The following is a 27,590-nucleotide window of genomic DNA, read 5'->3' as shown; positions in this document are numbered from 1 at the left end:
GAGAGGCGAAATAAAGCCACAAGTCAATAAAGTGGAGGCAATCCAAACCTGGCCACAACCACTCTCCAAGAAGCAAGTAAGAGAGTTCCTGGGAATGGTGGGATATTACCAGAGGTTTATCTCAAATTTCGCCATGATGGCCGCGCCACTGACGGATCTCCTAAAAGGCACCAGATCAACCATGGTGAAGTGGATGGAGGAAACAGAGACAGCGTTTTTTCTACAGTTGAAGCTAGCACAGTGTAAGCAGCCGGTCCTGGTCGCACCAGACTTTAAGAAAGAGTTCGTGGTCCAGACAGACACTTCAGAGGTTGGTCTAGGAGCCGTACTCTCTCAAGAGATAAATGGGGAAGAACATCCCATTCTCTATCTGATCCGGAAGCTTTCGTCCTGCGAGAAGAACTACGCAATAGTAGAAAAAGAGTGTTTAGCCATAAAGTGGGCCTTACATACACTAAGTTATTACTAACTAGGCCGGAAGTTTAAGTTGGTGTCAGACCATGCCCCGTTGAGATGGTTGAGGGAAAAGAGAGGTAAAAATGCCAGGGTAACTAGATGGTTCCTAGACCTTCAGGACTTTAACTTTCATGTGGAGCATAGGTCCGGGAAGTTACAAAGGAACGCTGATGCCCTTTCTAGAATTCCCTGTGTGGTATCGGAAGGTGCCCAAACCCCCTGCTTTGTGCAGGGGGGGGGGGGGAATATGTGACAGAGTCACTGGTGTGATATACGAGGGGAGGTGTGTGTCACTCTGGCTGCTAGCCTGTGTGAACTAAAACCTACAAACTTTCTGCCAGCATGTTATATGCTGGGGGTTAACTCACTTAAAGGGTGTGTTTTTTTGTGAGTGGCAAAGAGGGTGGGAAGCCATTCACACTACCTCCCCTCAGGGTGTGACTGAGCAAGTTTAAATGCTCAGGCACTGTTTTTTGTGTCTGTAGTGTGTGGTCTAGAGAGTGAAGTCTCCAGGCTGTGTTTGGTGAAGCCAGAGAGCAACACTGGAAAACTGGTGTTTGGTGAGACTTCACTGTGCTACCTGGAGCGGGCAAAGCCTCGCTTGTTAATGGACTCTGTTATACTTTATCTTTTGTTTTCCCGTTAACCCCGAGAGGACCTGTTTATTTTTATGGGACGCTGCTGGAGTTTATGCCACACAATAAACCAGCAGGAAGTTAACCCGAACCGTGTGTCCTGTGTCTGCCTCTGGAGAGCCGAGCAAGTCGCTTTACCACAGTTGGTGTGAGTGCTGGCAAGATTCCGGGAACACGTGTACCTGCCATAGAGAATGGTGGATGTCCTGGGTGAAGGCCGTCAGCCAGCCAGAGATGTCCGGCAACATGGAGGAGCTGATTAAGCATTTAGTCCAGAGCCAAGTCGCTTTACCACACTATCTATTATCTATCTATCTATTATCTATCTATATATTATCTATCTATTATCTCTCTCTCTGTTATATACAGTATATACCCTTTGTGCTGTTACCAGTCCTAACCTTCTCCTGACACAGGACACAACCTTGTAGCAGTATCTGGTGTGTGGTGACAATACAACATCTGCCGCGGTCGCGCTGTCGGACGCCTCGTGCTCTTCTGTTTGTACAGACACATGACAAGCTGAGACATATTTAGAAGGTGCAAAGGACGGAGCCGGCAAACAGAGGAGCGGGGAGAGAGAGGGCCGTGGAGTAACACAGTAAACAATGGGCAGTCACGAGGCGCGGCCGGAGAACGCACGCCGCTATCTGCCAGTCACATGACGCATATCTGGGAATCACATACAGGACAAGTCTCCCAGAGAAACATCACATGTGGATACATCACAGCCCGCTATAGACTGCCATACCTGTAATATCAGCAATAACATCACCATGATGGAACCGGAGCGCACGGCCGCCGCTCTACGTCTCTACATTCCCTCTGAATATTCTTCAGACATGCCAGAGAAAACAGCGCTGCTTTATCACCAGTAATGTACTGGATATGAGGTGCTAGAAGACGTACGGAACCGAAACTGACAACTAAGAACATCTCTGACCAAAGATATAGATATCCGTGCTCAAAGCCTTTTATCTACTGTCGTTAAGAAGTAACCGTTCATTTAGTAATTATTTCATGAATCAATAGTTCACGTGAAAATAAGAAAAGGTGTAATATATCTTATCAGAGAAATCTGTTTCTTTCTCTTTCTAGACTGATCACTCATTCTCACATCGTCAATTCCCAGGAAAAATCTGTATTCAGTGAAGACAGACTGTGACATTACTGAGACCGGAGGTGGCAGGTGCTGCTCATAACATTCTATGTAGAAGGGAGGAGCTCGGCCTCTGGCTCCTCCCTCCTCCACTCTACATAGAATCTTATGAGCAGCACCTGCCACCTCCGGTCTCAGTAATGTCACAGTCTGTCTTCACTGAATACAGAGATTACCTGTAAATTGACAATGTGAAAATAATCACTGCTCAAAGTACAAGAATATAACTACTATAATACTGCTCCTATGTACAAGAATATAACTACTATAATACTGCCCCTATATACAAGAATATAACTATTATAATACTACCCCCTATGTTCAAGAATATAACTACTATAATACTGCTCCCTATGTACAAGAATATAACTACTATAATACTGCTCCTATGTACAAGAATATAACTACTATAATACTGCCCCTATGTACAAGAATATAACTACTATAATACTGCTTCCTATGTACAAGAATATAACTACTATAATACTGCCCCCTATGTACAAGAATATAACTACTATAATAATGCCCTCTATGTACAAGAATATAACTACTATAATACTGCCCCTATGTACATGAATATAACTACTAATACTGCCATTATATACAGGATTATAAAAACTATAATATTATTATCTTTATCTAAGCATTGAAGTTTCTGAAGAATGATAATGGTAGGGTGAGTAATGTAAACAGTAGATGAATTCCAAACCGCAGTCATAACATATACAATATGAGCTCTGCTTTAAACATTCAGGCAGCTCTATGTCAAAAAGTTTATATTAAGGCTTGTGCTCTATACAGCGGCATTTCTATGTTCCATCCATTCACTCAACTATTGTTCTGACTAAATAAGTAAAAGATCTTTACTGACTACTACTATAATACTGCTCCTATGTACAAGAATATAACTACTATAATACTGCCCCCTATGTACAAGAATATAACTACTATAATACTGCTCCTATGTACAAGAATATAACTACTATAATACTGCTCCCTATGTACAAGAATATAACTACTATAATACTACCCCATATGTACAAGAAGATACCTACTATAATACTGCTCCTATATACAAGAATATAACTACCATAATACTGCCCCTATGTACAAGAATATAACTACTATAATACTGCCCTTATGTACAACAATATAACTACTATAATACTGCTCCTATGTACAAGAATATAACTACTATAATACTGCCCCCTATGTACAGGAATATAACTACTATAATACTGCCCCTATATACAAGAATATAACTACTATAATACTGCCCCCTATGTATAAGAATATAACTACTATAATACTGCTCCCTATGTAGAAGAATATAACTACTATAATACTGCCCCTATGTACAAGAATATAACTACTATAATACTGCTTCTATGTACAAGAATATAACTACTATAATACTGCTTCTATGTACAAGAATATAACTACTATAATACCGCCCCCTATGTACTACAATATAACTACTATAATACTGCTCCTATGTACAAGAACATAACTACTATAATACTGCCCCCTATGTACAAGAATATAACTAATATAATACTGCCCCCTATGTACAAGAATATAACTACTATAATACTGCTCCTATGTACAAGAATATAACTACTATAATACTGCTCCTAAATACAAGAATATAACTACTATAATACTGCCCCCTATGTACAAGAACATAACTACTATAATACTGCCACCTATGTACAAGAATATAACTTTTATATACTGCTCCTATATACAAGAGTATAACTACTATAATACTGCCCCTATGTACAAGAACATAACTACTATAATACTACTCCTGTGTACAAGAATATAACTACTATAATACTGCTCCTATGTACAAGAATATAACTACTATAATACTGCCCCTATGTACAAGAATATGACTACTATAATACTACCCCTATGTACAAGAATATAACGACTATAATACTGCTCCTATATACAAGAATATAACTACTATAATACTGCCCCTATGTACAAGAACATAACTACTATAATACTGCTCCTATGTACAATAACATAACTACTATAATACTGCCCCTATATACAAGAACATAACTACTATAATACTACCCCTATGTACAAGAATATAACGACTATAATACTGCTCCTATATACAAGAACATAACTACTATAATACTGCTCCTATGTACAAGAATATAACTACTATAATACTGCCCCTATGTACAAGAACATAACTACTATAATACCGCCCCTATGTACAAGAATATTACTACTATAATACCGCCCCCTATGTAGAAGAATATAACTACAATAATACCGCCCCCTATGTACTACAATATAACTACTATAATACTGCTCCTATGTACAAGAATATAACTACTATAATACTGCTCCTATGTACAAGAACATAACTACTATAATACTGCCCCCTATGTACAAGAATATAACTACTATAATACTGCTCCTATGTACAAGAATATAACTACTATAATACTGCCCCTATGTACAAGAACATAACTACTATAATACTGCTCCTATGTATAAGAATATAACTACTATAATACTGCCCCTATGTACAAGAATATAAATACTATAATACTGCCACCTATGTACAAGAATATAACTACTATAATACTGCTCCTATGTACAAGAATATAACTACTATAATACTGCTTCTATGTACAAGAACATAACTACTATAATACTTCCCCCTATGTGCAAGAATATCACTACTATAATACTGCTCCTATGTACAAGAATATAACTACTATAATACTGCCCCTATGTACAAGAATATAACTACTATAATACTGCTCCCTATGTACAAGAATATAACTACTATAAAACTGCTCCCTATGTGAAAGAATATAACTACTATAATACTGCTCCCTATGTACAAGAATATAACTACAATAATGCTGCTCCCTATGTACAAGAATATAACTACTATAATACTGCTTACTATTTACAAGAATATAACTACTATAATACTGCTCCCATGTGCAAGAATATAACTACTATAATACTGCTCCTATGTACAAGAATATAACTACTATAATACTGCTCCCTATGTGCAAGAATATAACTACTATAATACTGCCCCTATGTACAAGAATATAACTACTATAATACTGCTCCCTATGTACAAGAATATTACTACTATAATACTGCTCCCTATGTATAAGAATATAACTACTGTAATACTGCTTCCTATGTACAAGAATATAACTACTGTAATACTGCCCCTATGTGCAAGAATATAACTACTATAATACTGCCTCCTATGTACAAGAATATAACTACTATAATACTGCTCCCTATGTACAAGAATATAACTACTATAATACTGCCCCTATGTACAAGAATATAACTACTATAATACTGCCCCTATGTACAAGAATATAACTACTATAATACTGCCCCTATGTACAAGAATATAACTACTATAATACTGCTCCCTATGTAAAAGAATATAACTACTATAATACTGCTCCCTATGTACAAGAATATAACTACTATAATACTGCTACCTATGTACAAGAATATAACTACTATAATACAGCTCCTATGTACAAGAATAAAACTACTATAATACTGTCCCATATGTACAAGAATATAACTACTATAATACTGCTCCTATGTACAAGAATATAACTACTATAATACTGCCCCTATATACAAGAACATAACTACTATAATACTGTCCCTATGTACAAGAATCTAACTACTATAATACAGCTCCTATGTATAAGAATATAACTACTGCAATACTTCTCCTGTGTACAAGAATATACAGTGGGAAAAATAAGTATTTGATACACTGCTGATTTTGCAGGTTTCGCCACCTACAAAGAATGGAGAGGTCTGTAATTTTTATTGTAGGTCACTGAGACAGAATCTAAAAATAATCCAGAAAATCACATTGTATGATTTTTACATAATAAAATTGTATTTTATTGCATGAAATAATTATTTGATCACCTACCAACCAGCCAGAATTCTGCCTCTCACAGACCTGTTAGATTTTCTTTAAGAAGCCTCCTACTCTGCACTCATTTTCTGTATGAATTGCACCTGTGTGAACTCGTTACCTCTATAGAATGACACCTGTGCACACAATCAATCAATCACAATTCAACCTCTCCACCATGGCCAAGACCAAAGAGCTGTCTAAGGACACCAGGGACAAAATTGTAGACCTGCACAAGGCTAGGATGGGCAACAGGACAATAGGCAAGCAGTTTAGTGAGAAGGCAACAACTGTTGGCACAATTATTAGAAAATGAAAGAAACACAAGATGACTGTCAATCTTCCTCGGTCTGTGGCTCCATGCAGGATCTCGCATCGTGGGGTAAGGATGATTCTGAGAAAGGTCAGGAATCAGCCCAGACCAACACGGGAGGACCTGATAAATGACCTGAAGAGAGCTGGAGCCACAGTCTCAAATATTACCTTTAGTAACACACTACGCCGTCATGGATTAAACTCCTGCAGGGCACGCAAGGTCCCCCTGCTCACGCCTGCTCATGTCCAGGCCCGTTTAAAATTCTCCATCAGGACGATCCAGAGGAGGCATGGGAAAAGGTCATGTGGTCAGATGAGACCCAAATAGAAATTTTTGGTATCCACTCCACTCGCCTTGTGTTGAGGAAGAAAGAGGATGAGTACAACCCCAATAACACCATCCCAACCGTGAAGCATGGTGGGGGAAATATCATACTTTGGGGGTGCTTGTCTGCAAAGGGGACTGGTCAACTGCATCGTATTGAAGGGAGGATGGATGGGGTCATGTATTACGAGATTTTGGCCAACAACCTCCTTCCCTCAGTAAGAGCATTGAAGATGGGTTGTGGCTGGGTCTTCCAGCATGACAATGACCCGAAACACAGGTTCAGACTCCACACATAAGACCTCAGTGAGTGGGTGGACATGGATGTCAGACATATGTACCATCCTCCAAAACTTTGAGGTCTCCACCAAGATGGTGAGCGTCGATGACGCCATAATTAGCGTCACCATCCCGCTTCTCTGTCTTCTGAAACGCTCTCTGCTCACAATCAAAGAGGATGCATTGCAGGCGGAGCACGATGAGATGGAGCAAGGAACCATACAGGGTGATTACACACAGCCCAGCCTCATCTCATCCCAACGTGGATTGGGTGACAATAAGGAAGAGGAGGAGGAAGAACAGGAGCTAGTTTCATGCGCTATAGACGGTACTATCTGCACAGCTGTCAAACCGTCTGTTCAGCGTGGATGGCCAGAGGACTGAGAGGAGGAGGAGAAGAGCATGGTCAGTCATCCTCTTGGTGAGGACACAGAAGTCTTGCCTGTTAGTAGTCTGGCACGCATGGCTGAGTTTATGTTACGCTGCCTTTCCCATGACCCTCGTGTTCTCAAAATTTTGAGTGACAGTCATTACTGGTTGGTGACACTTCTAGACCCACGCTATAAGGAGAACTTTATATCTCTTATTCCTGAGGCGGACAGGTCTACAAAAATGGGGCAGTACCAGAAGGCTCTTGTTGCGGAACTATTAAAAAAATTCCAATTTGAAAACGCTGGCGGCAGAGGGCACACTTCATTGGACAACCAAGGAGTACAGGCGAGAGAGACACAACTTCAATCCAGCAGAGGCAGGGGAACACTGTCAAAGTTCTGGGACAGTTTGCTAAGACCCTCCCATCGCACAGGCCCTGAGGCGCGGGGTACTCTCACAAGGATTGCAAAGTTTGGGAAGATGCTGAGGGAGTACTTTGCTGACCGTACCAACGTCCTCCGTGATTCCTCTGTGCCTTATAATTATTGGGTATCCAAGCTGGATACGTGGAATGAACTCGCTCTCTATGCCTTGGAGGTCCTGGCCTGCCCTGCCGCCAGCGTTTTATCAGAGCGGGTTTTTAGTGCCGCTGGTGGAATTATAACTGATAAGTGCATCTGCCTGTCAACTGAAAATGCTGACAGGCTGACTCTTATAAAAATGAGCAAGGGCTGGATTGGGCCAGACTTCTCAACACCACCGAATGATAGCAGCGTAACATAAACTCAAATCCAGTGTCTTTTCTTGGGAGGAGTATTCCCATGCACCTCTTTACACCCACACAAGGGTATACGCTTCCTGATTTTGGCTATTTGCTCTTGTCCTCCTCCTCCTCATCCACCACCACCATATCACCAGGGTGACCGTGGTCCGTGATGCAACACCCACATAAGTTTTTTAAAGGGTGTTTATGATGCCCGTAAAAAAAATGTTTTATACAGTATGTTCATGTATACCCGCCAGGGGTAAATGTTTGTCAGCCCATACACTTAGTGCATGGGCATTACACGTATAGGAGGCCCGCTCCTTTCTAATGGGAACATTTTTTTATGAGGCCCTCCTCCACGTCTCTTCCAAGGGGTGTTGGGGTGCGTCCAAATTTTGGGCAGCCCTGCCACTCACTGCATACGCAATAACAGTATAGGAGACCCACTCTTTAGTAATGGGAACAATAAAACATAGCCAGCTGATAGCTCTCTAAGAATAGTGAGGGCCGACTGATGGCCCTATAAAAATAGGCTTTGTGACTTTCAGAGTCCCTCCTTCATAAATGAAACACGATGTGTCTGATAATATCTCACACACCACATGGCCAGATAAGCTTGTAAAATGTTAAAATTACATTTCCTGGTGAATGCATTTGTCAGGGTTGAAAGCAATACAAAAGTGCAAAAACGCATCAAAAACGCTACGTGTGAACATAGCCCAAGGTGTGGAGGAGTATTTTTGTTTTTGGTTATTTATTTTGCCTTATATACAAGTCATTACCCTGGAAAGGATGTTCCTTAACATATTTCCCAGGAAAATCCATTTTGGTTTTGCTTTTGTATGTTTTATTGTGAGTCCGTAAAAGTGGCGTAATACCTCTGACAACGTTGTTGACAGCAGTGACCTGGGGGTCAGAAATGCTTCCAGGGGTCTTCCCCATGCTGTCCCCATGTCATTTGAGCAATGTTCCCATCGATTTGGGCAATTTTTAGGCCCTCTGCTGACCGCCGGGGGGGCGCCGCCTGAAAAATGCTCGAGTTTCCCATACACTTACATTGGGCTCGTTGCTCCCAAGTATTCCAATGTGCTCGACCCGAGCATTGAGCACCCTAGCATTTTAGTGCTCGCCCATCACTAGAAGTGACCTACGATAAACATTACAGACCTCTCCATTCTTTGTAGGTGGGAAAACTTGCAAAATCGGCAGCGTATCAAATACTTATTTTCCCCACTCAATGTACAGCTCTGGCAAAAATTAAGAGACCACTGCAAAATTTTCCTTTTCTCTGATTTTTCTCTTTATAGGTATATTTTTGAGTAAAATGTACATTGCTGTTTTATTCTATAAACTACTGACAACACGTCTCCAAAATTCAAAGCTAAAAATTTAGTATTTAATTGCGGCAAATGAGAAATCGTCAAAATGATAATAAAGAAGTAGTGCTTTCAGACCTCAAATAATGCAAAGAAAACAAGTTCTTATTCATTTAGAAACAGCAATCCTCATGTTTTAACTCAGGAAGAGTTCAGAAATCAATATTTGGTGGAATAACCATGATTGTTAATCATTAGTGTTGAGCGAACATGCTCGACACTGCTCGGTACTCGCCCGAGCTTCACGCTACTCGGGATGTTCGGCGAGCACCGAGCCTTTCCGGGTTACTCGGGCGGGAGGTCGGGTCTCCTCCCTGCATGTTTGGTGCTCTTTACAGAGCCAATGAACATGCAGGGATTGCCAGCCAGTCACTGGAATGCCGCAGCCATGTTGTTTGTGGGCATTACAGTGATTGGCTGGCCGCACAGCGTCACCTCCCAGACGATCAGCCCGTCATGATTGGTGTGTGTGGGTGTCTGTGCGTGTGTCTGCGAGTGTGTGCGGGGTGTCTGTGCGTGTGTCTGCGCGATGTCTGCGGTGTCTGTGCGATGTCTGCGAGTGTGTGCGGTGTCTGTGCGATGTTTGCGGGTGTGTGCAGTGTCTGTGCGGTGTCTGCGGGTGTGTGCGGTGTCTGTGCGGTGTCTGCGCGATGTCTGCGAGTGTGTGCGGTGTCTGTGCGATGTCTGCGGGTGTGCGCGGTGTCTGTGCGGTGTCTGCGGGTGTGTGCGGTGTCTGTGCGATGTCTGCGGGTGTGTGTGTGCAGGCAGACATAGGCCGATGTGACACTACTACTCCCATCGGCCTATGTCTGTCCCCCGTCCACTCGTGCCAGCAGGATCAGCTTGATGGGAGCAGTAGTTCCCATCAGCCTGATCCTGCTATTTAAATTGCCCTACTGTGTCCGCAATAAATGTTAAATACATGTCATTGGTGGCCAGTGGTTACCTACAATAAATTAGTTCATACATTACCTGTCCCTGCCGATCGCCACCTAAAATAAAGTAAAAAATAAAAAACTACACCTATACTCACCTAGACACCTAATTCCCCAAAGCCATCGATCTCCTGTAATAAAATATAAAATAATAAACCACAACCTTATCCTTACCCCTCCGTAGTAGTCCACGAGTGTCCCACGAAGATCTCCAGTTTAGAGCAGCCACATAGAATGTGACCGCTCTGAACTGCTGCCGCCACTAGAATGACGGGACCGTAAAGCAGCCCCGTCATTGCATGAGCGGGTTCACCGGAGTTCAGGCAGCGCTGCTCCGGTCAGCTCCTTTACGGCCCTGCTGTATCGTGAGAAATTCCCACGGTACAGCAGTGCCGTAAAGGAGGTCTCCGGAGCTGCGCTGCCTGAATGCACTCCGGTGACCTCAGTCAGGGGCTCCCGCTGCCGGGAGCGGACGTGTTCCCGGCAGCGTGAGCTTACAGCAGCCATGCACAGCTGTCACCATCTCCAGATGTGACAGCTGTGCATGGGAGATCAGCGCAGGAACGTGGACAGGGAACTATTTTTTTTTAGTAAACTAAGAATTAAATAAAATGGTGTGTTTTATTTCAAATAAATTATTTTTTTCTGGGTGTAGTGAGTTTTTTCTTTTTAACACTTTGTAGATTAGTAATGGGGGTGTCTTATAGACGCCCATCGTTACTAACCTGGGCTTCATGGCAGCTGGCGCTGACATGAACCCCAACCCTATTACCCCCTGCCACCGCACCAGGGCAGCGTGGAAGAGCGAGGCTAAGTGCCAGAATTGGCGCATCCTATGGATGCGCCATTTCTGGGGCGGCTGACGGCTGGTGTTTCTAGCCTGGGAGGGGGCCAATATTCATGGCACCCTTCCTGGGCTATTAATATCAGCCCCCAGCTGTCTGCCTAGCCTTTGCTAGCTATTAAATAGGGGGTACCCCACGTCATTTTTTGGGAGCGGTCCCCCATTTTAATAGCTAGTAAAGGCTATGTATTCAGCTGGGGGCTGATATTAGTAGCCTGGGAAGCTCCGTGGGTTTTACCCCCTTCCCAGGCTTCAAACATCTGCCCCAGCCGTCTGCTTAACCTCCGCTAGAGCCTAAAATTATGGGGGATCCCACGCCAATTTTTTTTAAATAAATCCTTTATTTTAACACTAAATGACATTTGAGGAGTTAATAAAGATGCAGTCCCTAAATTATTATTTATTTTTTAATTAATTTTTCCCAAAAGTTTTGACGTGGGCTTTGCCATATTTTTGTATGCCAGCCAGGTACAGCATCCAGCTTCTATGAACGCGCCATTTTCCGGGGTGGCTGCGGACTGCAATCTGCACCGGGGGGCAGAAAGCTTGGGTCTCCCTGCGCTGCAGATTCCAGCCCCCAGCTGCCTAGTTGTACCTGGCTGGACACAAAAATAGGGCGAAGCTCCACGTATTTTTTTTTTTAATTATTTCATGAAATTCATGAAATAATTAAGATAAAAAGGCCTTCCCTATATTGTTGTGTCCGGCCAGGTACAAATAGGCAGCTGGTGGTTGGGGGCAGCCCGTTCCTGCCTGCTGTACCTGGCTGGACACAAATATAGTGCGAAGCCCCACTTCAATTTTTTTTAATTATTTCAGGAAATTCATGAAATAATTAAAAAAAAATTGATGTGGGGCTTCGCACTATATTTGTGTCCAGTCAGGTACAGCAGGCAGGAACGGGCTGCCCCCAACCACCAGCTGCCTATTTGTACCTGGTTGGACACAACAATATAGGGAAGGCCTTTTTATCTTAATTATTTCATGAATTTCATGAAATAATTAAAAAAAAAAATACGTGGAGCTTCGCCCTATTTTTGTGTCCAGCCAGGTACAACTAGGCAGCTGGGGGCTGGAATCTGCAGCGCAGGGAGACCCAAGCTTTCTGGGCCCCACCCGCTGCAAATTGCAGTCCGCAGCCGCCCCTGAAAATGGCGCGTTCATAGAAGCGCCATCTTCTGGCGCTGTACCCAACTCATCCAGGGCCCTGGTGCGGTGGCTCACTGGGTAATAAAGGGGTTAAGGCCAGCTTGGCATTATCAGCTGGCCCTAAGCCCGAAATTCATGGGGTCACGCCAATATTAGACATGACCACCATGAATTTCTAGTAAAGTATTTAAAAAAAACACAAACACCCAAAATAAAGTCCTTTAATTGCAATAAACACACAATTCTTTATTGTTCTAAATTAAACTATACTTACCATCACGCCCATTCCAGCTGAAGCCAACGATCTCCTGCAATAAAAGAAAAATAATAAAGCAACCTCATCCTTACCTTTCCATGGTTCCCAGGACAACTCCAGCTCTGCTACATCGAGATGACAGGCTGGAGCGCAGCAGAACGCTGCCATCCAGCCTATCATCCCGCAGACACTGAGAAGAGCAGGCATGCTTGCGCTCCTCAGTGTCTCTCTGTGACGGCATAAAGATGAGCCGAGGTCATGTCCAATGAACTCAGCTCACCTCATGCACGTCACTGACAGCGTGGGAAAATTCTCCTGCACTCAGCGCTTCAGCGTGAGAATTTTCCCACGCTGTCAGTGACGTGAATGAGGTGAGGTCATGTCCAATGAACTCAGCTCACCTCATGCACGTCACTGACAGCGTGGGAAAATTCTCACGCTGAAGCGCTGAGTGCAGGAGAATTTTACCACGCTGTCAGTGACGTGCATGAGGTGCGCCGAGTTCATTGGACATGACCTCGGCTCATCTTTATGCCGTCACAGCCTGACACTGAGGAGCACAAGCAAGCCTGCTCTTCTCAGTGTCTGCGGGATGACAGGCTGGATGGCAGCGTTCTGCAGGTCCAGCCAGTCATCTCGATGTAGCAGAGCTGAAGCTGTCCTGGGAACTATGGAAAGGTAAAGATGATGTTGCTTTATTATTTTTCTTTTATTGCAGGAGATCGTTGGCTTCAGCTGGAATGGGCGTGATGGTAAGTATGGTTTAATTTAGAACAATAAAGAATTTTGTCTTTATTTCAATTAAAAGACTTTATTCTGGGTGTTTGTGTTTTTTTTAACTTTGACTATAGGGTTAGTAATGGGGGTGTCTTATAGACGCCTCTCCATTACTAACCTGGGCTTGATGTCAGCTGGCATTATAAGCTGACATCAACCCTAGCCCCATTACCCCACTGCCACCGCTACAGGGCAGTGGGAAGAGCGAGGCTAAGTGCCAGAATTGGCGCATCCTATGGATGCGCCATTTCTGGGGCGGCTGACGGCTGGTGTTTCTAGCCTGGGAGGGGGCCAATATTCATGGCACCCTTCCTGGGCTATTAATATCAGCCCCCAGCTGTCTGCCTAGCCTTTGCTAGCTATTAAATTAGGGGGGACCCCACGTCATTTTTTTGGGGGGGTCCCCCATTTTAATAGCTAGTAAAGGCTAGGTATTCAGCTGGGGGCTGATATTAGTAGCCTGGGAAGCTCCGTGGGTATTACCCCCTTCCCAGGCTTCAAACATCTGCCCCAGCTGTCTGGTTAACCTCCGCTAGAGACTAAAATTAAGGGGAACCCCACGCTAATTTTTTTTTTAATAAATCCTTTACACTAAATGACAAGTACAGTAATCAACACTGTCACTGTACTTCATATATATGTGACTGACATGTTTCTATCTATCTAATCTATGTGTGAAGCTCTATTCTTTCTGTTGTAAATTGTCGGGTACCGGTGTATGCCGCTGCTGAATTGCCGGCTTTTCGCATAATACATTCTACATTATTGTTAGTTGTTTTCCTTCATGTAGAATTAACCTACAAGGAAAGAAAGGGTTTATTTTCATTCCGATATTTGTGTCCCATTGACTTGCATTGGTTTCCGGTATCGGAATCGGCGATATCCGATACTTTTTGAGTATCGGTCCGATCCAATCCGATCCGATATTTCCTGATATCGGAAGGTATCGCTCAACACTATCCTTAACATATTTCACAGGAAAGCACTTTCACTTTCGTTTTTGAACCTTTTATTTTGAGCCTGTAAAAGTGGCTTAATACCTCTGACCACGTTGTTGACAGCAGTGACCTGGGGGTCAGAAATGCTTCCTGGGGCGATCCCCATGCTGTCCCCATGTCATTTGAGCACTGTCACTATCGTTTTGGGCACTTGTTAGGCTTTGTACAGACTGCCGGGGGTGCCGCCGCAAAAATGCTCGAGTCTCCCATAGACTAATATTGGGCTCGTTGCTCGGGTCGAGGACCCGAGTATCACGGCGAGCTCGGCCCGAGCTTCGAGCACCCGAGCATTTTAGTGCTTGCTCAACACTATTAATCATGTGTCTTGGCTTCTTTCCACCAGTCTTTCACGCTGCTTTTGGGTGACCTTATGCCACTCCTGGCACACAAATCTAAGCAGTTCTTCTTTGTTTGATGGCTTGTGACTATCCATCTTCCTCTTGATTACATTCCAGAGGTTTTCAATGGGGTTCAGGTCTGGAGATTGGACTGGCCATGACAGGGTCTTGATGTGGTGCTCCTTCATCCACACATTGATTGACCTAGCTGTGTGGCATGGGGCATTGTCCTGCTGGAAAAACCAGTCCTCAGAGTTGGGGAACATTGCCTGAACAGAAGGAACCAAGTATTTTTCAAGGATAACCTGGTATGCGGCTTGATTCATACGTCCTTCACAAAGATTAACCTGCCCAATTCCAGCCTTGCTGAACCATCCTCAGATCATCACCGATCCTCCACCAAATTTCACAGTGGGTGCAAGACACTGTGGCTTGTATGCCTCTCCAGGTCTCCTTCTAACCATTAGATGACCAGGTGTTGGGCAAAGCTGGAAGTTAGACTCATCAGAGAAGATTACCTTACTCCAGTCCTCTATGGTCCAATCTCTATGGTCTTTGGCACTCTTCAGCCTGGCTCTCCTTTGCTTCTCATTGATGGAAGGCTTTTTCCAGCTTTACATGACTTGAGGCCTCTAGGAGCCAGTTATGAACTGTTCTTGCCGTGCTCTTCACCCCAGCTGCCATTTGCCATTCCTTTTGTAGGTCACTTGATGTCATCCTGCGGTTGTTGAGTGACATTCGAATAAGATGACGGTCATCCCGGTCAGTGGAGAGTCTCTTTCGTCCTCTGCCGGTCTGTAGCTCTGTTGTCCCCAATGTCTGCTGCTTGACCTTGTTGTAATGGACTTCCGTCTTCGAAATTTTAAGGATGGAGGCGAGATGACGCTCACTGTATCCCTCTGCTAGTAAAGCCAGAATTGAGCCCTTCTTTTCCTCACTCAAGACGTTTCTTTTCAGCTCCTTTGGCATGGTTAAAAGTTATTGCTTCATTCAAATTACTTTTGGGCTATTCCTAGCACTTGTTTTGCCATCCAGCTCGTCCTATTGCAAGAGGATTGTGAAGACCACAGCAGTGTTTTCTACACTTTCCCTCGTTACATAAGATTTGGTTCAGGTGATCACCTAATCAGAAGCACATTAAGTAGAATGAGGTGGACGGTGGTTGGAATTCAGCTGACACTGGAATGGAAAGGCCGTCAGACATGGAGAGAAAACTGGGCAGTGGTCTCTTAATTTTTGCCAGAGGTGTATATGGGGTATTTGCTCTTGCAGTGGGCGGCCTCATACAGAGCCATGCGAGGTGCACAGCGACTTTTAAAACTTTCAAATATAACACACGAGCTCTTCAGCCGGCGCTGACTTCCCGCTGAGCTCGTCAAATGTTAAATGGTCATAAAAGGAAAACAATAAGAGCAAAAAATGCTGGAAATGAGTTAATTCTCCAAGAAAAAAAGTCAAATATTCTGTATTCAGGACCCTTTAACTCTGCCACTCTCTTCACCCCTTGTATCTCAGTCTGGCTCGCCACACCCCGGGGTGTGAAAAAAAGGTTATATCTATGACAATGCGATCGGCAGTCCAAAATCGTACATGTGCAATCGACATCTCTCCTGATGATCGGTCAGTCGGCGCCCCCATACACATTAGACCGTCGCCCGAACCCACGGATATTGGCAGGTTCAGCAATCATTAGTGTAATGTGTCTGGCCATCATTAAAGGTAACTCCACTGCAAGAAAAGTACAGGTCAGGAAGGATCCCGCACTGTGGGGGAAGGAATCACTCCCTACCTGTTGTTGACTTTGCTCTTCCAGATTGAGCTTCACCTCCAGGGATTGACGAGCTTCAAGAAAGGCTTTCCGATGTTTACGATCCGCCATGTAGTAGGACATGATACCGACAGTGATTGTGCACAGGTAGATGGCTATATTGGACAAGACCTTAGGAGAAACAAAAAATAGATACATTTATAACTAACATCTGTTCAATAAGGAAGCACAGAAATAAACTACAGAAAAAGTCACTGTGTACATGCATTACATTACTGATCCTGAGTTACATCCTGTATTATACTCCAAAGCTGCACTCACTATTCTGCTGGTGCAGTCACTGTGTACATACATTACTGATCCTGTACTGATCCTGAGTTACATCCTGTATTATACTCCAGAGCTGCACTCACTATTCTGCTGGTGTAGTCACTGTGTACATACATTACATTACTGATCCTGAGTTATATCCTGTATTATACTCCAGAGCTGCACTCACTATTCTGCTGGTGCAGTCACTGTGTACATACATTACATTACTGATCCTGAGTTACATCCTGTATTATACTCCAGAGCTGCACTCACTATTCTGCTGGTGCAGTCACTCTGTACATACATTACATTACTGATCCTGAGTTACATCCTGTATTATCCTCCAGAGCTGCACTCACTATTCTGCTGGTGCAGTCACTGTGTACATACATTACATTACTGATCCTGAGTTACATCCTGTATTATACTCCAAAGCTGCACTCACTATTCTGCTGGTGCAGTCACTGTGTACATACATTACTGATCCTGTACTGATCCTGAGTTACATCCTGTATTATACTCCAGAGCTGCACTCACTATTCTGCTGGTGCAGTCACTGTGTACACACATTACATTACTGATCCTGAGTTACATCCTGTATTATACTCCAGAGCGGCACTCACTATTCTGCTGGTGCAGTCACTGTGTACATACATTACTGATCCTGTACTGATCCTGAGTTACCCCCTGTATTATACTCCAGAGCTGCACTCACTATTCTGCTGGTGCAGTCACTGTGTACATACATTACATTACTGATCCTGAGTTACAGCCTGTATTATACTCCAGAGCTGCACTCACTATTCTGCTGGTGCAGTCACTGTGTACATACATTACATTACTGATCCTGTACTGATCCTGAGTTACATCCTGTATTATACTCCAGAGCTGCACTCACTATTCTGCTGGTGCAGTCACTGTGTACATGCATTACATTACTGATCCTGAGTTACATCCTGTATTATACTCCAGAGCTGCACTCACTATTCTGCTGGTGCAGTCACTGTGTACATACATTACATTACTGATCCTGAGTTACATCCTGCATTATATTCCAGAGCTGCACTCACTATTCTGCTGGTGCAGTCACTGTGTACATGCATTACATTACTGATCCTGAGTTACATCCTGTATTATACTCCAGAGCTGCACTCACTATTCTGCTGGTGCAGTCACTGTGTACATACATTACATTACTGATACTGAGTTACATCCTGTATTATACCCCAGAGCTGCACTCACTATTCTGCTGGTGCAGTCACTGTGTACATACATTACATTACTGATCCTGAGTTACAGCCTGTATTATACTCCAGAGCTGCACTCACTATTCTGCTGGTGCAGTCACTGTGTACATACATTACATTACTGATCCTGTACTGATCCTGAGTTACATCCTGTATTATACTCCAGAGCTGCACTCACTATTCTGCTGGTGCAGTCACTGTGTACATGCATTACATTACTGATCCTGAGTTACATCCTGCATTATATTCCAGAGCTGCACTCACTATTCTGCTGGTGCAGTCACTGTGTACATGCATTACATTACTTATCCTGTACTGATCCTGAGTTACATCCTGTATTATACTCCAGAGCTGCACTCACTATTCTGCTGGTGAAGTCACTGTGTACATACATTACATTACTGATCCTGAGTTACATCCTGTATTATACTCCAGAGCTGCACTCACTATTCTGCTGGTGCAGTCACTGTGTACATACATTACATTACTGATCCTGAGTTACATCCTGTATTATACTCCAGAGCTGCACTCACTATTCTGCTGGTGCAGTCACTGTGTACATACATTACATTACTGATCCTGTTACATCCTGTATTATACTCCAGAGCTGCACTCACTATTCTGCTGGTGCAGTCACTGTGTACAAGCATTACATTACTGATCCTGAGTTACATCCTGCATTATATTCCAGAGCTGCACTCACTATTCTGCTGGTGCAGTCACTGTGTACATGCATTACATTACTTATCCTGTACTGATCCTGAGTTACATCCTGTATTATACTCCAGAGCTGCACTCACTATTCTGCTGGTGCAGTCACTGTGTACATACATTACATTACTGATACTGAGTTACATCCTGTATTATACTCCAGAGCTGCACTCACTATTCTGCTGGTGCAGTCACTGTGTACATACATTACATTACTGATCCTGTACTGATCCTGAGTTATATCCAGTATTATACTCCAGAGCTGCACTCACTATTCTGCTGGTGCAGTCACTGTGTACACACATTACATTACTGATCCTGAGTTACATCCTGTATTATACTCCAGAGCTGCACTCACTATTCTGGAGTATAATACAGGATGTAAATTAGGATCAGTAGTGTAATGTATGTACACAGTGACTGCACCAGCAGAATAGTGAGTGCAGCTCTGGAGTATAATACAGGATGTAACTCAGCATCAGTACAGGATCAGTAATGTATGTACACAGTGACTGCACCAGCAGAATAGTGAGTGCAGCTCTGGAGTATAATACAGGATGTAACTCAGGATCAGTACAGGATCAGTAATGTAATGTATGTACACAGTGACTGCACCAGCAGAATAGCGAGTGCAGCTCTGGAGTATAATACAGGATGTAACTCAGGATCAGTAATGTAATGTATGTACACAGTGACTGCACCAGCAGAATAGTGAGTGCAGCTCTGGAGTATAATACAGGATGTAACTCAGGATCAGTACAGGATCAGTAATGTATGTACACAGTGACTGCACCAGCAGAATAGTGAGTGCAGCTCTGGAGTATAATACAGGATGTAACTCAGGATCAGTACAGGATCAGTAATGTAATGTATGTACACAGTGACTGCACCAGCAGAATAGCGAGTGCAGCTCTGGAGTATAATACAGGATGTAACTCAGGATCAGTAATGTAATGTATGTACACAGTGACTGCACCAGCAGAATAGTGAGTGCAGCTCTGGAGTATAATACAGGATGTAACTCAGGATCAGTAATGTAATGTATGTACACAGTGACTGCACCAGCAGAATAGTGAGTGCAGCTCTGGAGTATAATACAGGATGTAACTCAGCATCAGTACAGGATCAGTAATGTATGTACACAGTGACTGCACCAGCAGAATAGTGAGTGCAGCTCTGGAGTATAATACAGGATGTAACTCAGGATCAGTACAGGATCAGTAATGTAATGTATGTACACAGTGACTGCACCAGCAGAATAGCGAGTGCAGCTCTGGAGTATAATACAGGATGTAACTCAGGATCAGTAATGTAATGTATGTACACAGTGACTGCACCAGCAGAATAGTGAGTGCAGCTCTGGAGTATAATACAGGATGTAACTCAGGATCAGTAATGTAATGTATGTACACAGTGACTGCACCAGCAGAATAGCGAGTGCAGCTCTGGAGTATAATACAGGATGTAACTCAGGATCAGTAATGTAATGTATGTACACAGTGACTGCACCAGCAGAATAGTGAGTGCAGCTCTGGAGTATAATACAGGCTGTAACTCAGGATCAGTAATGTAGTCTGTACACAGTGGGTGATGTGGATGTCTCGCTTCGAGCCTCCTCTTCCTCTCCGTACACAGTGTAGGCTCACTACCGTCTTCCATAGACAATAATATGTTGTTTTCTGGCTTTCGGTGTCTTTTTTTCAGCTGATGACCCTGGGAAGGAAAGGTAAAGCTATGGGCAGTGCCGCGCTGACCTCGCTCTGTGCCAGCTATACACTAATGCCTTGTGCTAATGTATGATCCTTGCACAAATCTAATGTATACCGCCGCGGTCTATCCCCAGTGAGTGCACCTACATCTGCCTCTTATCGTCCTGTAACAGGCAGAATTCCTGGCATTCTTGTGGGATTTTGCTTTTTAGGTCAGGATTAGGCAGGATTCGCATTGTGTATACAGGATGGAATTACTTAGACGGAGAATCTAGCTATATTCCTTTCCTGATATGCTGAATCTCTGGCTCGCCATGTGGCGTCCTACACCGTATAACAATGCCGAAATCTGGGGAAGATGGTTACGGTGCCTATATAAAATGTCATGCTGTGTCAACACATAACATGAAGGTAGGCAGGCAGTCCAAGAACAGCAGATACCATCAAGTTCATACTGGGGCAGCAGAGGTGAATTATAGCTGTACCAGCGGGCATGAACTGCGACCAAGATCAGCAACCCGGCTGAGAGCTGCAACCAAGATCAGCGACCCGGCTGAGAGCTGCAACCAAGATCAGCAACCCGGCTGAGAGCTGCAACCAAAATCAGCGACCCGGCTGAGAGCTGCAACCAAGATCAGCGACCCGGCTGAGAGCTGCAACCAAGATCAGCGACCCGGCTGAGAGCTGCAACCAAAATCAGCGACCCGGCTGAGAGCTGCAACCAAGATCAGCGACCCGGCTGAGAGCTGCAACCAAGATCAGCAACCCGGCTGAGAGCTGCAACCAAGATCAGCGACCCGGCTGAGAGCTGCAACCAAGATCAGCGACCCGGCTGAGAGCTGCAACCAAGATCAGCAACCCGGCTGAGAGCTGCAATCAAGATCAGCGACCCGGCTGAGAGCTGCAACCAAGATCAGCGACCCGGCTGAGAGCTGCAACCAAGATCAGCGACCCGGCTGAGAGCTGCAACCAAGATCAGCGACCCGGCTGAGAGCTGCAACCAAGATCAGCGACCCGGCTGAGAGCTGCAACCAAGATCAGCAACCCGGCTGAGAGCTGCAACCAAGATCAGCGACCCGGCTGAGAGCTGCAACCAAGATCAGCGACCCGGCTGAGAGCTGCAACCAAGATCAGCGACCCGGCTGAGAGCTGCAACTAAGATCAGCGACCCGGCTGAGAGCTGCAACCAAGATCAGCGACCCGGCTGAGAGCTGCAACCAAGATCAGCGACCCGGCTGAGAGCTGCAACCAAGATCAGCGACCCGGCTGAGAGCTGCAACCAAGATCAGCGACCCGGCTGAGAGCTGCAACCAAGATCAGCAACCTGGCTGAGAGCTGCAACCAAGATCAGCAACCCGGCTGAGAGCTGCAACCAAAATCAGCGACCCGGCTGAGAGCTGCAACCAAGATCAGCGACCCGGCTGAGAGCTGCAACCAAGATCAGCGACCCGGCTGAGAGCTGCAACCAAGATCAGCGACCCGGCTGAGAGCTGCAACCAAGATCAGCGACCCGGCTGAGAGCTGCAACCAAGATCAGTGACCTGGCTAAGAGCTGCAACCAAGATCAGTGACCTGGCTAAGAGCTGCAACCAAGATCAGTGACCTGGCTAAGAGCTGCAACCAAGATCAGTCATGCTGCTGGGAGCTGCGATGAAAAGCAACAACTCAGCTATGAGCTGCAACCAAGATCATTGATCCGGCTATGAGCTGCAACCCAGATCCTCGACCCAGCTGGAGCTGTGACCAAGATCATCAGCCCGGCTACGGGCTGCGACCAAGATCAGTAACCCGGCTATGAGCTGCGACCAAGATCAGTAACCCGGCTATGAGCTGCAACCAAGATCAGCAACCCGGCTAGGAGCTGAACCAAGATCAGCAACCTGGCTATGAGCTGCGACCAAGATCAGCAACCCGGCTAGGAGCAATCTAGCTGGAAACTGTCACCAAAATTAGCGATTTGGCTATGAGCTGCGGCCAAGATTAACGACCCGACTGGGAGCTGCGACCAAGATCATTAACCTGCCTACCGGCTGCGACCAAGATCAGCCACCTGTTGGGTGAGACTATGAAGATCAGCAACCTGCCTACCAGTTGCGAAAAAGATCATCCACCTGATGGGTGAGACTATCAAGATCAGCAACCTGGCTGGGAGCTTTGAAGCTGCTGGTAGCTGTGATGAAGATCAGCAACTCAGCTAAGAGCTGCAACCAAGACCAGCGACCCGGATAGAAGCTGCAACCAAGATCAGCCATCCGGCCAGGAGCTGCGGCCAGAATTAGTGACCCAGCAAGGAGCTGCGACTAAGATCAGTGACCCAACAGGGTGCTGCAACCAAGATCAGCGACCCGGCTGGAAGCTGCGACCAAGATCATTGACTCGGCTTGGAGCTCCGACCAAGAGCAGCAACTTGGCTAGGAGTTGCGATCAAAATCAGACACCTGGCTAGGAGCTGCGACCAAGATCAGAGACCTGGCTGGAGCTGCGATCAAGATTTGAGACCTGGCTAGGAGCTGCGACTAAGATCAGTAACGCTGCTGGGAGTTGAGACCAAGATCAGTAACGCTGCTGGGAGTTGCGACCAAGATCAGTAACGCTGCTGGGAGTTGCGACCAAGATCAGTAACGCTGCTGGGAGTTGCGACCAAGATCAGTAACGCTGCTGGGAGTTGGGACCAAGATCAGTAACGCTGCTGGGAGCTGCGACCAAGATCAGTAACGCTGCTGGGACCAAGATCAGTAACACTGCTGGGACCAAGATCAGTAACGCTGCTGGGAGCTGCGACCAAGATCAGTAACGCTGCTGGGACCAAGATCAGTAACGCTGCTGGGACCAAGATCAGTAACGCTGTTGAGACCAAGATCAGTAACGCTGCTGGGACCAAGATCAGTAACGCTGTTGCGACCAAGATCAGTAACGCTGCTGGGAGTTGCGACCAAGATCAGTAACGCTGCTGGGATTTGCGACCAAGATCAGTAACGCTGCTGGGAGTTGCGACCAAGATCAGTAACGCTGCTGGGAGCTGCGACCAAGATCAGTAACGCTGCTGGGACCAAGATCAGTAACGCTGCTGGGACCAAGATCAGTAACGCTGTTGGGACCAAGATCAGTAACGCTGCTGGGACCAAGATCAGTAACGCTGTTGCGACCAAGATCAGTAACGCTGCTGGGAGCTGCGACCAAGATCAGTAACGCTGTTGGGACCAAGATCAGTAACGCTGCTGGGACCAAGATCAGTAACGCTGCCGGGAGCTGCGACCCAGCGATGCGGTCTGGGAGCTCGGATCAAAACCAGTAATGCGGCCAAGAACTAGGACTAAATTCGGTAGCATGGCCGGAGAGCTGATTGTCAGACAGTCCACACATAATACCGCCATTCATGACCTACATATTAGTGTCATCACGACACATACCAAAGCCATGTAGTTCCTCTATAATAAGGCCATACAGCGTCCATACAGTACTTTACGTAGAGCCTACCAATGGGTGATCACATACTACCACTACCCTGGTGTGACATAATAGTGCCATATAGTGCACACATTACAGTGCCTAAACTATACTACTGGAGATAAAAGTAAAACTTTAGATGATAGTTGAAGTAAAACTGCCCCGTCTGCCCTCCCTTCTACCCTGTAGGTCTTTATTTTTCTCTCCTTGTCTTTGACGTTGGGCATTTTTCAAAAATCCCTCGCGCTGCTCAGCCATAAATGAAATATTCACAGCTCAGAAAACGTTACTAATGTTAATCCTATTTCCCGGCTCAGTCTTAAAATAGTAAGCGCATGGTTTTCCATAAACTGCTGAGAGAAGCGAGGGGCACAGTCTGTGCTCGTGGAGAAGCATTCAGTGCAGCAAATGTGGCCTCAGTAACAGGGAAGTAATCTGTGACAGAATGGATCAGTTCGAGATATAATGTAAAATATATACAGTATATATATATATATTGTTTTTTCCAGTAGCAGTGATAGCTACACACAGCATTGCTAGCATAGCCATAGAGTTAAATTATGTCATTTTAACTGACTGCAGTCACCACTAGGAGGAGCTCACTGCATACCGAGTATACATAGAGCTCCATGATAACACAGTCTACATATATGCTCCCCCTAGTGGTGGCTGTGCGTATAGCTCTCAGTCCACGCTGCTTCATAAACTGGGAAATCCATGAAGGGACGTCCTATAATAGTGACTATATAGTGTTGTGATATTTAATCATTCATTGGAATATTCCCGCTCAGATAGCCTCATTCTTTTATCCATTTGCGATCTCAAAGTTCCAGGAAATCAGAGATAGTAATCGATTATTTCATTTCTCGGAAGAATATTATATAAAAAATATAAAAACATTCTCAGAATTTGGGACATGAATTAATCGCTGAAGTAAAAAACAAGAATAATGTAACCTTTATATCTCAAGCATGAAAAGAACATATGATACGTCAGGTCTTATGTTGGATGATGCTTTGTGTACAAATTACCAAATAGCAGCAAATAATACTTCTGTAAAGTTGTGAAAATAATAATGCAATAAATGTGCCCCCCCCCAATACACTGCAATGATAACATAATCTATGGTGCCATATAGTCCCAAAATAACTTCCAGCATAAAAAGCTCAATACTACCAAACAGTGATCGAATACTTCCACCATGCAATGCTCAAATATTACCACCATATAGTGCTATAACAATACCACCATACAGTAATCAACTAATATCACCATAAAGTGCAGAAATAATACCACCATATAGTGATTAAATACTTCACCATATAGTGCTCAAATAATACCACCATACAGTGCTATAACAATACCACTATACAGTAATCAACTAATATCACCATAAAGTGCAGAAATAATACCACCATATAGTGATTAAATACTTCCAACATACAGTGCTCAAATATTACCACCAACAGTGCTATAACAATACTACCAAACAGTGATCGAATACTTCCACCATACAGTGCTATAATACCACCATACAGTGATTGAATACTTCCACCAAACTGTGCTTAAATAATACCACCATAAAGTGCAGAAATATTACTACCATACAGTGAATAAATACTTCCACCATACAGTGTTCAAATATTACCACCATACAGTGCAATAACAATACCACCATAAAGTGAACATCTAATATCACCATAAAGTGCAGAAATATTATGACCATACAGTGACTTCCAACATACAGTGCAGAAATATTACCACCATACAGTGCTACAACAATACTACCATACAGTGATCAACTAATACCACCATACAGTGAATAAATACTTTCACCATACAGTGCTCAAATATTACCACCACAGAGTACACAAATAATACCACCATAGAGTGCACAAATGATACCAACAATACGTGCTCAAATATTAATACCATAAAGTGCTCAAATGTTACCACCATACAGTGCACAAATTATACTACCATACAGTTATCAAATAATTCAACCATACAGTGCAGCAACTAATAACACAAATACCACCATATAGTGCTTGAAAAATACCGCCACACGGTGCACACATAATATTTGCATAAAAGTGCTGAAAAATACTGCCATACATTGCATAAATAATACTTCACTACAGTGTACAAATACAGGCTGTGTTGAAAAAATTAAACTGTTTGTTCAATATAATCATACAACGGGCTGAGAAAGGGGGAAATTGTTTCTCATCAGAAGGGAAAAAAATATTGCAGAAGCCGAGAGGCAGCTACAAGCCAGAACCAGTAATGTTCGCGTCTTTTGAGTGTTTTTTTTTTCTGCATTAGGGTTTTAAAAACTCTTGAGAGAAGAGGCTGTTTTTTTTTTATTTTATGCCAAATTCTTCTTTGACGTTTTTTCCTATTTTCAACTCTATTTTCCATTTGTTTTTCTTTTTTTAATATATTTAGATATTTTCCATTGTGTTGCAAATTTTGCACTAAAAAGTAAAAAAATTTTTTATTTTATGCAAAGTTCGTGAAACTCAATTGTGAGAATTTGGTGCAAAAAAAAAAAAAGGAAACTAAAGCAACAAGAAAAAAAAGAAAAGTGTCTTTAAAAAAAAGACACAAATAATGAAACAGGACCTAAATAAAGCCTTTAGAAAAGCAACAGCCACGAATATGTTACTACATGACAATAGTTCACATTCCTGGGACCAGAACCCCTCACCAAGTCAAAGGTGTCCAGTTTTTGCATTTTTTCCCTCTGCACCTGAGTTTTCAATTTTTTGTTGTTGTTGATATTTTTGTGCAAATTTTTACGATGTTTATACCAAGGAGGCGACAATTATACAGTATACTGCAATACTGAGGTCAAGTGATTACAGGTAAAAATGAAAAAAATAAATAAAAATAAATAAAAAAAAGTGCATATTTGGTATTATCGCATCTGTAAAAAAGTATCATATAACTTTAAACACAGAAAATATAAAAAATAATCAATATTCTATCATTTTTAGAATTCTGCACTTCCCTAACACAAATACAGAACGTTGTATGTTCCCCAACATTGTATCAATAAAAAGTACAATTCAGCACACAAAAAAAACAAGCTCCATCCAAGAAAAAATAAAAATTATTGGTCTCAGAAAATGGCGACAAAAAATATATTTTTTTTAGAAGGTTCCTTTAATCAGTAAAATGTAAGAAATAAAAAAAAAAAAAAACTTGTAAGTTTGGTATCGGCGTAATCGTACTGCGCTGGAGAATCGTATCACCAGGTCATAAATAGAAAATCCAAAAAACAATGGTGAAAATGGATTTTTGGCACCATTTCACTGTATTGAATTTTAAAAAAAAAAAAAATTTAAATCAACAACTCTTCCCACAAAAAAAGCCCATAAAATCAAGTTCTCATGTGCCTACATTGACGGAAAAATAGAAAAGTTATGGCTCTTTATACCTTTTTTGTAGAAATCCAATCTAGA

At 43.5% G+C, this 27,590-nt stretch overlaps 1 protein-coding gene across 2 annotated transcripts in view; it reads right to left on the bottom strand.

The window, feature by feature from the left end:
* Positions 1-27,590, bottom strand: part of ADCY3 (adenylate cyclase 3) — a 330,548-nt gene that overhangs the window by 193,051 nt on the left and 109,907 nt on the right. For both annotated transcript variants that reach the window (XM_073673855.1, XM_073673853.1), the window contains exon 2: positions 16,719-16,868. In XM_073673855.1, coding sequence (XP_073529956.1) covers positions 16,719-16,868 — 150 coding nt within the window. The remainder of the gene's footprint in view (positions 1-16,718; positions 16,869-27,590) is intronic.

Source organism: Phyllobates terribilis, unplaced genomic scaffold (genome assembly GCF_046119375.1).
Source record: "Phyllobates terribilis strain yellow unplaced genomic scaffold, ASM4611937v1 Scaffold_3__8_contigs__length_932513732, whole genome shotgun sequence".
NCBI classification, from domain to species: Eukaryota; Metazoa; Chordata; class Amphibia; order Anura; family Dendrobatidae; genus Phyllobates; species Phyllobates terribilis.
Note: the sequence above shows the minus strand (reverse complement) of the source record. Positions and strands in the feature narration are given on the sequence as shown.